This window comes from Mesitornis unicolor, unplaced genomic scaffold (assembly GCF_000695765.1).
Source record: "Mesitornis unicolor isolate BGI_N332 unplaced genomic scaffold, ASM69576v1 scaffold8848, whole genome shotgun sequence".
Classification (NCBI taxonomy): domain Eukaryota; kingdom Metazoa; phylum Chordata; class Aves; order Mesitornithiformes; family Mesitornithidae; genus Mesitornis; species Mesitornis unicolor.
In genome coordinates this window covers 44,459-59,174 of record NW_010201135.1, presented here as the reverse complement: position 1 = coordinate 59,174, position 14,716 = coordinate 44,459, and the positions used below count along the sequence as shown (strand labels likewise).

The following is a 14,716-nucleotide window of genomic DNA, read 5'->3' as shown; positions in this document are numbered from 1 at the left end:
ATAGAATGCTCTCAACTATGACCATCTTGCTCGTTTTTTTTCTACAAACTCTTATTTTTCTATTGGCTCCTTCTCCATGCTTACAGGAGAACCGGAGTCCTATCCTGGTCTCATCAGCCCATGTAGAAGAAGGTCGTGATTTACTGTCTCTATAAAGCTGGGGACTTTCTGTGGTATGTCTCCATGAAAATAAATGGAACTAAGGTCACATTCCACACAGCGGATTTTTACCACTTCCTGTGCAATATGGACTCTATTTCTAAATGAAGACAAAAGCCTTTGTTTTGCTGAGTCACACTCCAGAGAAATGGATAACTACAGAAAAGTTGGTGTGCTCTGTTTCTAGTTGCAGTTTTGACTTTGAAATTCTGCCCCGTATTTGCTTCTCTGTTTTTTTGCATGGTGTGGTTTTGGGGTTTTTGGGTTTTTTTTAATGCTAGAGTTGCAATATGATAGAGCATGCGTATTCCTGCACATATTTTCTCTGAGCTCTGTTACTGTAGTTCTCCCTTTTGGTTGCAGCAATGCTGTTGACTGTCACCAATCTGCGGGTTTGGTCTACTTGACAGAAAGCTGCTTTAGGAAAGAGGGAAGTGGAAGACAAATGACCAACATTCATGAGTCCAAAGCAGTTCATCTGCCAAGATGATGAGTAATAATAAATCGTTATTTTTGAGGTGCCTAGTTCGCTGTCTGACGGCTTTGAAATGCCGCTGACAACTCGTTGAAACATATTTGAGGGATGCAGGTTTGAAGTTTTGTTCGGGTGTTAGGTTAACAACGGGATATGATCCATTAAAAGGTCTGTATCATATAGATGTTGTAATATGCCTGGAGCCATCATGAGCAAACACCGTTCAAGTATTTTGCAATACTGCTAAGAATTAATTGTGATATTGCCTAGCATTAAAGCCAGTGAAAATTACAGTGGTTTAGAAAAGTGTGTAATGTGATATTGTGAACAGGGACAGAAATGAAAGGGGGAAAGGAAGGGCCCTGTGGGTGTCATCTCGCTTTTGCACCAAGTAGCAATGGGATAGGAGGACCTGCCACCTGTTAAAAGCTGCAGAGTCCAAACTTTGGTTTTAAAGAGCATAGCGGTGAGTGATGCTAGCAACAGGATCACAGGCTCATGTGAAATTGTGTGATGCTGTGATCATTTGAACCCTTCTTTGCACATTAATGGGGCTGCTGGTGGTGGGGAAAAAGTGTGCCTGCCGAATTGTGTGAAAAGAGAGGAGAAAGTGGAAGGAAACCCACGGTAAAAACTTAACCTAGGGTCTTATTTACACTTGGATGCTTAATCCAGTGTCTGGGTGGAGTAGTTTGCAAATCGTTCCCAGGGGAGATTTTAATGGGGTCGTGAAGGCTTTATGAATTTCTTTTCAAAACTTCTGGCACTTCACCTTTTTTTAGTGTCACTGCTTGCAGCTTTCTAATATTGTATATTTAGCTCTAGGAAAGTCGTACAGAATTTTTTCTTTTGAAAGAGTTTTTTCCCCCCATTAACTTTGTTAATGGGTTTTCATAAGAATTATTGCTAGCTTTCCACAATACTGATGAGCTGTTTAAAGCTCTTTGAATCGAAAGGCCAGGGGTATTTTGGACTGCAGTGAAGAACTGAGATCTGTGTTCCTATGGGAAGGTATTTTGAGCCTCTTCCTTATCTTTATATCACTGCTTCACACTTTATAGCATGTCCTTCACTGAAAAACTGCACTACAAGCTTTGGTACATGTTTAGCTGCAATTTAGGCATATGTATGTGTTTCAATCAAAAATTACTTTTTAAGTTGAGTTGCCTTAATTGTACAGGGAATGTTTGAGATCAAGTTGGTAGGAGACAACACTGACTAACTATGTATTCCTAGATTTAGAGAATGCTCTTGGAAGAACTTTGGTAAATGAAAAAAAACAAAAAATTCAGGAACTATCCTGAACACACACACAAAAAAGTCCCAACAGAAAGAAAAAGAGGAAATAAAATGTAAAATCCCTGAACTCAGGAACAGAAGGAAGAAGTGAGAAGCAGTCAGCAGCAGAAATGCTGGTTATTAAAATAGATTTGAATATCTGAGGAAGAAACAGGAGGATTTACCAGTACGCACTGGATATTTACGTGAATATGCAGTAATGCGTGCCTTCTCAGAACGATGATAAAACAGGGGTAAGAGAATCCTGGAAAAAATATATAAAAACTATATTTCCTTTTTAAATAGTACTGTCACAAATTAATTACCAGCAAAGAAAGAGGATATTGGATCTGGCAGTTTGTTCAGCTCATCTTGCTCGAAGTTGATAACAGAACTTCCATTGACTCTTTCACTGTGACGAGATTTTGGCTTAGTTGCATTGTTCAACCAGATCAAGTATTGAAGGATCTATCCAAGAAAGCCAAAAAATGAAGGAAATTAGTTTTGTAGAGCTTCTGAGAATAGTAGGGGGACAAATAAATCCAGCTAAAGGTGGGGACAAAAAAAAATATGTTGACTTTTCCGAGGAAACAAGTGGTTAAGTTGTAGTCCAGAGGCTATGTCCTCCTGTTCAGATTCAGGTGTGACTGAGGCTCATGGTGCCGTTTACAGGATTCTTATACCTCTTGCTATGGAAAGTATGTCTGAAATCCCCAGGCTGCCTTGAAGACCTTGATTGCATTTGTTACAGGCAGAACATGAGCAAAATTGAAACCAAACCTGAGTGTTGCCTGCGTAACATCCTGCCTATGGAGGCATGGCTGTGTTTTAGTCAAGCAGTTTGAAAGAAAAGGTAGTGGATGCCTGTGCAGGAAAAGGATGTTAGCAAAGAGGAAGATGATGCATGCATTCATCTTGCAGAAGAGAAAGATAATTACTATCAGCTATCGTATTTTTTTTCCATACTATTACTTGATTAACATAATCAAGTTACAGTCAGAGCAATTGCTCTCAATTAGTATTTAGTTTGCCAATTGCAGCTTCTATTTCAGCCTTGATAAAGGCAGGCAAGGTTAGTGAGCCTGAAAGTATGTCTGTTTTCTCTATGCTGTCTCTACTGAGCTGACAGAGAGCATGACTTCTCTCAACAGCACGTGCTGGTCTTGTAACCTTACGTGATCAAAGGCACAGCGACACAGTTATTTAAGATACCTTCATGGCTAAGAAGATTTAACACTTTTATTTCTTGGAATGGTTTTAAATCTTCCCTATAAAGACACTTCAGAGTAAATAAAAAAGAGCTTATTTAGTAACCCTGACAAAACTGGTACAAAAAAAGACATACCTGTGAACTGATTTTGAAAAATGCCTTAAAAAAACCCAAAACATGCACACCATAATTCTGAATATTTACTAGAATAAGCAAGTCCCTTCTATTTTTTTTTTAATATGAAAACTTCTAATGTGCCAGATGCTACTCACTGGCTTATTGGTTTTTCACACCGGTGAGGGAAGAACTCCCCATCCACTTCATCACCTCAGCCTCCGTCCTCAATTCCTCCAAAATTTCCAATGCAGCCTTACCCCCAGGAAGACTGACTGAAACATCTCCAGCAGGACATCTGTCTTCTTGCCTTTGTGGAGTGCTGTGCTTGACTGAGACATCTTAGGCTCATTAAACTACCCTGGGGGCTTGTCCAGAAGTCAGTCTCGCTTTCTTGGGCACCACTCTGGTTAGGTCTGAAGTGGAGCCCTGCAAGACTGAGCCACCTACACTTCCTCCAAGAGCAGTCTACCACTGGGTGGTTGTGGTTAAACTCTCCTTTCCAGGGTTATTTTGACACAGTCAGTGCTGAGCAACTGTGACTTGATGTTTGCAAAGCAGTCTGGGATTTTCACCTGCTCTTCTGTCTGCTCCTGGCAATATTGGAAGCACAGAGTGTGGCGCTTGACAGGTCTTGCCACCACGGCATGACGCTTGTTCTGCTGATCTTCATCTCTGCTGCCATCGCCTTGGCACCAAGAGATGGCGTTCCCATGTACTCCGAGTTGTCTCTTGCAAAGCAGAGTAATGAGAAGCTGCATCTTCTGCACTTAGGTTTCCATCAAGATACAGAGAGATTACGCTGTTCTTCATTCAGCCTGGCCTTGTGGCACTTTCAGTCGCAGGCCTTTTTTTTCTCCCCACGCACAACCTTCTTGGTTGATGGCTAGAAAGCTTAGTCAAATTTTGCTACTTGTTGCTACTACTTTGTGACTCAGTGTTAAAATGACTTTTCATGTTTCTGTCTCTGTGCTGAAGGTGCTGCTTTTAAATGCTAGCTTGTAGCAAATCTGCTTTCTGTTTCCAGTTAGTAAGCAGTCTCCAACTCCGGTCTTTCAACTTGACCATGGTGCTTTTGTCTCTGAGCTACGACTCCTCATGTGCCTCACTCCACCAGCCATACCTCTGATTGTACGTAGCCGGTGACCTCCAGAGGCGGTATTCTTTGTCTCACAGAATCACAGAATCCCAGAACGTCAGGGGTTGGAAGGGACCTCCAAAGCTCATCCAGTCCAATCCCCCTGCCGGAGCAGGAACACCCAGATGAGGTTACACAGGAAGGCGTCCAGGCGGGTTTGGAATGTCTGCAGAGAAGGAGACTCCACAACCTCTCTGGGCAGCCTGGTCCAGGGCTCTGTCACCCTCACTGAGAAGAAGTTTCTTCTCCAATTGAAGTGGAACCTCCTGTGTTCCAGTTTGTGTCCGTTACCCCTTGTCCTATCATTGTTTGTCACCGAGAAGAGCCTGGCTCCATCCTCGTGACACTCACCCTTTAAATATTTATAAGCATGAATGAGGTCTCCCCTCAGTTATTATTTGCCCTCATAGTATGTGATAGGCAGAAGCTTATGGGATTTAATCAGAATTTTAAAATAGCTCATTCGAGTGGGTTGGCACTTTCTGCAGAGGAAATGTTTGTTGTTCTGTAAATTGTTGCTTTTCCAACGTGAACCTGGAATCCAAATATTTTAGTCAAATAGGCCTGAAGTGAAATTCTGCAAAATCTGAGGGACTAAGATTTTTTGCTATTAAAATACCTACTCTTTAGTGAAGTGCCTATGCCAAGGTACTGCCAGTAGCACTTATCTGTCCTCAACAGCAAACAAAAAGGGGAGACGGAAGAGTAAAATAAAAAAAAAAATACATTGTTCAGTCAAGATAGATTAATAGTGTTACACAAAAGTCACACTTCCTTGTTGGTTATATCAGTTCTTTGTATTTTTGTCCGATCTAAAAATGTCTTTCCTTGCATTTTTTCCATCTGGGGAAATTGCAATGAGTGTTCCCTTTTAGTGGGAACAGTTGGTACCAAAAATGCTTCATTTTTGATATATAAAAATGTTCATTTCAGGGTGGTGTAAATACCGCTTTCAGTGGCTTGACTTAGTTTTAGCACTTTATGAGTTTTGTTTGTGGTTTTTGTTTTGTTTTGTTTTCCCTTCTTCATATTTTATGGAGTGATCTCTAAGGAAGCATGAAATTAAATGGAGTGTCTGAAAAACTTTGCATCGTGGCTGTTGTAACCAGTACCTTTAGGAAATGCAAGGTTTTGCTCTTCTCTTGTGTCTGCTGTCTGCGTGTAAAATGAAGCTGTGCTTACAGGTGTCTGCAGGATGAGTCCTGGATGGTTTACCAGATGTTTCTGCTTAAATAGGAGCTGCATTTGTGAAAGGAGCAGTGCTCTCGAATGCTGCTGTGCTGACTGGCTGCTTTTATTGCACTCAGCTTCATAATTTTCATAGTTTGTTGGGAAAATGAACTGCATAGCCTCCAGACTGCTTTCTTAGACTTTCAGTTGCTGTTGTACAAGGATGTTCTGTTTCCATCAATAAGTGAAACAGAATCTGAGCTTTGCATGAGTTGGTGATGGATTTGTGTATGGACATCAGCATTACCTGAATTTAGGAAAGAAAAATGCAGGTAGGTTGAATGGTGTAGCCAAAGGCTCTTGGAGAACGTCAGCAATGCAGCACGATGTCGTGCTGGAACTGGGCTCCCTACATCTGAACTGCCACCCAAGCTGGCTGCTGTCTCACTTGTGATGTGGTACATCACAGCACAACTCCAGAAAAGTGGCTTGGATCCTGTTGCACAAAAGGACAGTATCTCTGGGTTGCTACTCTGTAGTTTCTGGTGTGTCTGGGTGGCAGAGAAATAAGCCATGCCCATGTGAAAGAGTGAAGCTTTGATTCTTCTGTATGAAGCCAGACTTTGCATCTCAGACGCTTGCCAGGCTTTTGTGCCTCTCTCACTGCCAGGGCTATGTCTTGTTTCTGAGTGACATCTGAAAGTCTTTTCACTGCGTGTCCTACTTCTGCTTCAGGGGAGTATGATGGAAGAACTGGCAGGGAGGCGGAGAAGTTCAGGGAAATGAGCATAATGGGAATATGGGATATGGAGCATGCAGTGTGGGAGCATGGGTGTAGAACATAGAGACCACAGAGAGAGAGACCAGAGCTCTGAGTTAGAAGGCCTTTGTCCTGCTTAGATAGCAATGTCTCATCTAGAGCACAAAGTTGTGTTGACCTCCAAGATGCATCAGTTTCACTTACTGAGCCTACAAATCGTGAGTCATCAATTGTATTAGGATTAGAAATCTTAGGCAAGATTTGAAGATGTTCTCCACATGCGTGATTTCATGTACGATTCTGCACTTTCTCAGGATGCTTTTTAATAAAGGAGGAAGTAAACCAATACTGCACAGATGTAGTAAACAAGTGTTCATAATAAATGGTTATGTGTAATCTGACCTAAATTTCAAATATTTTTACAAATGCACACTAATTGTTCATTAGCAGCTGAAGCTTAAACTGGATTGTGCTTGGAAAAAACTCTCAATGAGCTTTATAGCGTGTATCTTCTCTTTAGAAATGTCTGATGGTTGTGATCCTTTGTGGGGAGTGCTTTCACTGCAGGGCACGTAAAACATCTCAGAAACTAGAGAAGTAGTTGTAACTTCTGCTCTGAACAAAGGACAAAACTGCCAGGTAGGAGGCTTTTCATGGGGCCAGCCATTAAACTGGAGCTTTAATACTCTGAATGCTGCAGAGAGAATATTTTACTAGAATGCTTGTAGTGGAATGGAAACCTTCTGCTGAGTTCTCATCTTACTTCTTTTAATATAAATATAGGAACCCTGGTAATTCAGGCACTTCTAATTAGACCTCGCATCTCTGGCTCTATTTTTGGGAGGCAGTTGGCTAGCTGACAGTAAGTGGGCATAATTATTATGCCAGCTCACTGTTGGCAGTGATTTTGATGTCAGCAGTTTCACTTAGCGAGGCTACAAATCCTGATTCATCAATTGTATTAGGATTAGAAATCTTGGGCGAGATTTGAAGATCTCCAGATGACTTGTGTCTTCCTTTAAGTGCTTTAAGAATGATGAAGGGAGTGTTCCAGGTTCTTCATATGCACAGGCTTAATAGAGGATTACACGTTCTGGCTAGAGGAAAAAAAAAATCTGGTTCATTTTCTTTTCTAGTTGATTGTTGTTTTATGGATCATTTGCATGTCCTTGTGTCCAGACAGCAGCTGGGGTTTAATGCCTGGATCGTGTGGCTGATGTGACATTTCACGTGCAGCACAGGAGCAGAGGAATGCTCCAGCACTCTCTATTTGTGAGCACAGGAGCAGACGCCTCTGGTTTCTCAACCTCTTCAGACATTCCTTGAGCCATGGGAAGAGTTGTGCTGTTCTGCAATTGAGATGGAAAGCTGCCCACCGAGGTTTGCTGTTTAGGCTGTTGGAAACCACAGTAATGGAGCATTGGGAATGATGCCTGCGAAGTGGAGCGTCCTGGCCATTTTGGGGAACCTCAGTTTCCCTGACTAGCCTGCTTTTGCACAAAGGGCTCCAGACCCTTCTGCGAACCATTTCTCTGACAGCAGCGAAGTCCTGATGCCTGTACATGCAAAGGCTCAGGGAGAACAGTTAAGCCTGGCTGATTTGCGCAAGCTTCAGGGATGCTTTAGGATTGCACGGTTTTAAAGGAGTATACATATGGAATGTGTGTGTCTGTGTGGGTGTGTATATACAGACATTGTGGGTGAATACACACACACACACAGACATAACACTTTGTATATGGTATTCTTAAAAATGTAAGGTTCACAGGTGTTCAGTGAATTTCCCAAGGCTGGCTAGGGGTGTGTGTGATGTTTGAGAACTGCATGTTGTCACAGTTTTATAATTTTGAATTGAAGCATCTGGAATCTGTTTCTCATAAGAAGACTATCCCTGAAGTGATTCCTCCCTAATCATGGTACATCGCATCCTTTCTCCTTTTTCCTTTCCTACGAACCAGTATGTCTCATTTGTTTCAGTCTCCTCTTTGCATGGATTCCAAGGAGAACAGAAGTGTTGGGACTCTGGAGGGATTTGAGGTTGGCAGTGGGACATATTTTCAGGATATAAACTAGCAGTTTACAAGGAGAAGTTCAGGTTCGTGGCAGCCAAATTAAAGCAAGTCAGGACTCTGCCCAATAAACCTAAAACTCTTCTGCAAAGTTTTCTATTTTAATTTTCATGGTGTTATTTTTCCTAATCAATGGGGAATAGCAAGGGGAAATCCTTTGATAAACTGGGTTCTGCCAATCCCAAAACATGGAGCATGCTAGAAGTAATTTTTTTTCATGTTTTGTTGTAGGAACTGATACTATTGGGTTGCCCAAAAAAGTAATTATGATTTTTTTCTGGGTTAATGAAAGGCTATTTTTTAGTTGAGAAACAAAAATTGTATTAAACAGTACAGTGTCCATTTTGTTCAATTACCTTTTGCCATCTTTTAGGCAACTTCATGATTCCACGCTCAAATAAATTCCTATATTTTTTGGCAAAAAACAATTTCAAGAACAATTTGATGTCCTCTTGAGCAGTGAAGGTTTTACCATTCAAGGCATTTTGTAAAGAACAAAACAAATGGTGGCCTGATGGTGCCGGGTCTGATGAATAGGATGGATATGGTAACACATCCCATCCAAGCTGCAACCACTTCCCTACCTGGAAGTGTACAAGGGCTTTGAGCAACCTGGTCTGGTGGAGGTGTCCCTGTTCATGGCAGGGGATTGGACTGGATGATCTTTAAGGTCCCTTCCAATCCAAACCATTCTATGATTCTAGGATTTTTGTACCAACCAAACTTATATGTTTTTTAGCATTATAATGGAGAAACACAACACCTTTGTGATTCACCAATTCTGGATGCTTCTGTTCGATGGCATCATTCAGTTTGTCCAGTCGACGACAGTACACAGCCGAATTAATGGTTTGGTTCCTTGGAAGCAATGAAAAACACACAGTACCTTTGAAACCCCACCAGACTGACAGCACAACCTTCCTTTGGTGAAGATCTGCTTTGGAAGTGCTTTGTGCTGGTTCATCCTGTTTGCTCCACCATCTTTTTTTGTTTGTCGTTGTTGTAGGAGATCCATTTTTCATCGCCTGTTATCATACATTTAAAAAATGGATCATTTTCCTCGCGTTTCAAGAGAGAATGGCAGATATCAATGCAATTAGTGAATTTCTTTGAGCTTATGTAGTACCCAAATGTCGAGCTTCATAACATATCCAAGTTGTTCTGCATGGTTTTCAGCTCCTGATTTCGGTATGTTAAGATGATCAGCAATCTCTTGTGTTGTTCAACGCCAACTGGAGTTGATCAATGGCTATTATTTTGTCGTTATTAACTTCAATTGGTCTTCCTGAGCATGGTGCCTCTTTAACATCTAAATCTCCAGACTGAAATTTAGCAAGTCGATTCTGACTCTGCTGTAGTTTTAAGGCATTTTCACCGTACGCAACACAACTTTTTATGAGCTTGCACGTAATTTGTAATGTAATTACACGTAATGTGTAATTTTGAGCAGACTGCTGGAAATTTTGGAGTGGATCCAATATGACTGGATAAACAATACAGTGATCAGATCACATCAGGATGGAGGTTTTGTTTTGGAAGCGGCTAACCACGGTACCTCGATCAGCATCAGATTTATTCACACAGCCTTTAAATACGGGCCTGCTTGGGCAAGTAATGAGAACTTTGACCTGCCTTACTATTCCCTCCATCATGTGTACACAACTTGATATCGACTTGAAAATTGTCTGTGATCTGTGTGATCTTTCAGAGGAAACATCGCCAGCTGGTGCACTCGGTCTGATGGTGCCAAAGCTGAGGTGTAGCAGTATTATCAGTGAGTGCTGGCCTTAGACTTACTTTTCAGTTGATGACAGTACCGTCGGTTGCATGCAAAGAAATGATATGGGAAGTCTGTAGTGTTTCACACCTGAATCACCTTCCTAGTTGTCAGGTTTTGTGCTTTTGTAGTTGTGTTCACATTCAGTTTGAAAACTGTATCTTAAGTTACTCCCTTTAAAGTAAAAGGAATTCTGTAAGTGTCCATATTTGTGCTACTGATTCATAGAAATGCATGAAATATTTGAGATTCCCCCCACCCCCCCTTGTTATCTTCCATGTGAATGCACAATTTACAAATCAGGGCAGATTGACTCTTTTCTTAAATTTAAATCCAGTTCAAGCTTTTATAAAAACTTTAAAATATTTTTAAAAATGTAATTCACAGCACTTGAAGTACTTCTACATATCTTGTATTTCATAACAACTTGGAGAAGGTATCCTGCTTTAGTTTGGAGAGTTGCTGATTTAAAACTCTGGCAGGCATTCTATATAGTGTGAAAATTCGAGATTGCCAGGACTGTTTAAACCAATTAACCAGAAAACTGCACACATCCACCATGTTTTAAGTGAGTGGTGAAGTCGTAGCCTCCAGGCGACAGTGATGCTGGCAGCCGTGACTTCACAGACAGCTCCTCTGTCTGGCAAACCTCCTGGAGCTGCTGGAGGCTGGGGCTTGTTCCCACAGACCTGTGCAGGTCCATCAGCCCAAAACGGCTGTTGGAGGGGACTGAGGCATCCCCAAAAATCTGTGCAGGAGGCTGGTGGTGGCAGGGACGTGCCAGAATAAGTAGACACACTGGTTTTATGGCTGGCCCTGTCCTGCTCCAAGGGTGTCACCAGCTAAAAGTTAATTAGGCAAGCAGTGAAGGCACGTTTAGATTCAGGTATGAAGTCCCTTGGAAATGGTAATCCCTGTAATTTTGGCTGATGAAAAGAAGGATGCAACACTGAGTTTAATGAGGTTCCTCTGCTGTAACTGTATTTTATAGAGGCATTACGGGATATTTATCTGAATGTTTGGGTTTTTTAAATTTGTTTTTAATTATTTATTAATTAATTTTAATTTACTGTTTATTTTATTTTTATTTAGTTATTAATTTTATTGTTTTAATTATTTTATTTTCTTTGAGGATTAACTATCTTTCATTTGGATGCTGGTAACTATATCAGTTTAAAATTAGTGAGCTGTCTTTTTAACCTTGTTTGTTAGAGGTACTTAGTTCAATTAGGAGCGTGTTCCCCCTGTTGTGGTACCGAGAAATTTTTTTTGGCCTTTTCCACCTCAGTGACTCTGGTCATCCAGAGAAGATTCTGCTGTGCTGGATATGTGCCCAAGTCCTAGAGCTGTGAGCGTGCTCCCAGAGATGGCACAAAGGTGTGCACAGGAGGGAAACCAAGATTAGCTTCCACTTCTCCCCGTTTGCATCCATCATGGAGGCCTGGATGAAGTGACATGCTGCGTTTTGGTGGTCCACGGTTTTGTTAGGTTTCCTCCTCTACTGAAAAACTCAGCCACCTACCGACAGGGAGGGCTTTAGTGGGTCAGCTTCTTGGGGCAGTATAAGAGATGCAGCATGTGGTGAGGCCACCAGCAAGACTACTGTGGAGGCTTTTCTCAAATAGCCCCAAAATGTGAGATCTGTGGAACGGAGGGACAAAGCAAGCCCTGACTCAGTGACCAGCTGAGTTTCCCCTGGGAGGTTTTTCAACATTTTAGCCTAGCCTGGTGGTGGAATCCTCCTCCAGGGCCTTTCCCAAATCATACAATTTGACAACAATAAAATTCCCTTTCCAGTCAGGCCTCCAGGAAGCTGGGAGCAGTGGGACCACCCCTGCATCGTGCACAGGGCCAGGCCCTACCCAGCTGAGCCGCATCCTGGCTTTCAGAGGTGCAAATAACTGCAGTTCTCTTCATGGGCCGACGACGCTGCGTGGTTTTCATGTTGACGTGCACTCCACGTACAGCACTCTGGAGGAAATGTGGTAGGGGCGATGCTGACATTTGTACTTCCTTTCCTTACTTAATGAACTGGATTTATTTTAAACAGGGTTTTAGGGTGGTTGAACAGCTACGTTTGCACTTCTCTGTTTTGAGGAGTTATTAATTTTTTTCAGAACTGTGGAATTTCTAATTTAACGTGAACGGAGCTCATGAGCCTTAAATCTACTGCAGGGACCGTGGAAATTTGCTATAATGCATTGCTCCTTAACCACAAAGCAGTCAGACTGTTTCTGTTTCTCTCGTGTTAACTGAAGTGAGAGAAAATAATTATGTAGAATTTAAACTACAGTAGAGTATTTTATTTTTTTCTCTTCTGAGACACAGATATGTGTTTTGGACACTGATTTGCATAATTTTTGCTTTTAGTTTCTCTACTGAAAGCTGGAGGAAGTTTGTAGTTTATGGGAGTTCTGGGTTGAGTGAGTAAAGGGTGGGAATTTTCTGGTTACAGAGCTGCATGGGGCTTAAAATCTGTCGTGCAGAAAGACATGGGAAATCATAAAATTTAACTTGGGTTATTATTCCTGTCTGCTAAGCTATTGCTCTGAAGACTCAACAGTAATGAACTCATAATGTGTGTTTTTGGTTTGCTAAAAATGTATGTGACTTTTTGAACTTTTAAATAACATGCACACATGCTAGACAAGTCTTTGCTGTAATATGACAATCTGACCTCATTGAGCTATTTCTTGTTTGTCTGGCTGTGAATATGCTCTTTATGTGTGTATAGTTCTTTCATGTTAATTTTAAAGGAGCTCCCACTCGTAAGCTCATGAAGTACAGACATCAACGGATTAGAAGAATGACTGTCTGTACAGAAGACTGTCGTGCTGCCTTCCAGAAAAACCTAAAGTAATGATACATACAGCTCTGGCGGAATGAAAATTGGCCACTTGATATTTAATAAACCGAGATCTGTTTATCATATAAAAAGTAGGAGGCTGCTGATTTCAGAGCAGTACTGAGTATTTCATTTATACTGAAAAGATAAATTACCCAAGGTTTGGAGTTAGATTTTTTTTCATACAGTTTTTATCTAGGCTGTGAAATGTACTATTAAATGTTCTTTAATACTTCTTTTCTGGAGCCTCATTGGATAAACATGAGAAAATGTTTAGTTTTTGTCTGGTTTTCCAAATGAATTTGATCATTTCGCTGTTCCTGCAGTTTTCCACTGAGCGAACTTAGTATCAGTTAAACTTCATTCTAATTACAGACTAATTTCTAAGAAATACACAAGATAAAAGCATCTTTTGTCTGTTGATGATGTGGGGAATTGGAGAACAACTAAGGCACTCCTGAAAAAATGCATTTATTTATTATAAAAATCTACTCAAGCTTTTGGCTGACCTGGCCTCCGCTCTGCCAAGTGTGAAGTGTGTTGATATCTGAGTGGCACAGCTGTGTCAGGCAGGTAGAAAAGCTGCTTGGCCACCTCTGCTCTGGCAAATCCACAAAGAATTAAAGTAATTGGAAGCCAGCTAGAGCTGGTTAAATGCTGAACGGAGTCGTCATGCTCAGACATGTTTATTTTTCAGCTCTGTCCCCATTTTACGCACCAGAATTTGCCAGCAGGACAGAGAGACCTGGTATGTTCCTAGATAGGATATCACTAAACCCAACACAATTGGATATGTATTTCACTCTCAGGCTTTCATGGGAGAGGAAAGTCTAGTGGCTGATTGAGGAGCAGGCCATCCTCACTCATTCCACATGAGGAGAATTACTGCACTTTCTCAGTAAATCTCAATTGTTTGATCCTTGTTATGTGCCTCTTGCTGTGTCATCTGATGAATGCCGTCAATTAAATATAGTACATTCATTTAAACCACCCACAAATAGTCTTTCCTGACTATCTCCTCGCAGCCAGCTTTAAAAATAAGTGCTATGTGCTTTTATTTACCACATCCTGCACTGCATGACACTTTCAGAGATGGAACCAAGGAGAGTACATAGCAGTCCCATTCCATGATTGAAAATTAGATTACAGATTAGAAAGCCCAGAGGGACCACTATGACCAGATAAAACAGTGCTCTGCAGGCCATAAGGCTGTTTTAATTGGGGCCAATCTAGAAGGAAGTATCCAGTCTTGGCATAAACACTTTCAGTGATCGATGATCCGAATGATGCTTGGTATGTTTTAGTGGGTTTTGCTCTGATTTGCGATTTTTCAGCTTTTAGGAAGAGCGAGAGGTCTTCCATTCCTTTCCTTTGAGTGAATTAATTTCTCCTGCTGTAATATATGTCATATCTTGAAAAAGTTCTGGAGGGACCGTGCCTGTATTGTACCCTGCAAAAACCACAAAAAACCCCACTTACAAACTGTCAGGCAACCTTCAACATCCCCCTCGCAGCAGTCGGGATGTGGCCAGAATTGCTGGCGTGGTGAGGCAGCGATCTTCCCACAGTTTCCCAAGGGACAGACAAGTTCTTTTGCAATTAACATAATTGACTGGGAAAGAATCCTGCTTGCCTCAGGGTAAGGAACTGTGGGATTAAACCTAGACACATGGGGCACATGCTGAAATGAAGGCTGTAGTGGGATGGGAGGCACTGTGCTC

At 41.5% G+C, this 14,716-nt stretch overlaps 1 protein-coding gene across 1 annotated transcript in view; it reads left to right on the top strand.

Moving 5' to 3' along the window:
• Positions 1-3,883: 3,883 nt before the first annotated feature.
• The window catches only part of RNLS (renalase, FAD-dependent amine oxidase), a 45,258-nt gene continuing 34,425 nt past the window's right edge, over positions 3,884-14,716 (top strand). The window contains exons 1-2 of the mRNA XM_010189974.1: positions 3,884-3,980; positions 4,264-4,367. Coding sequence (XP_010188276.1) covers positions 3,884-3,980; positions 4,264-4,367 — 201 coding nt within the window. The remainder of the gene's footprint in view (positions 3,981-4,263; positions 4,368-14,716) is intronic.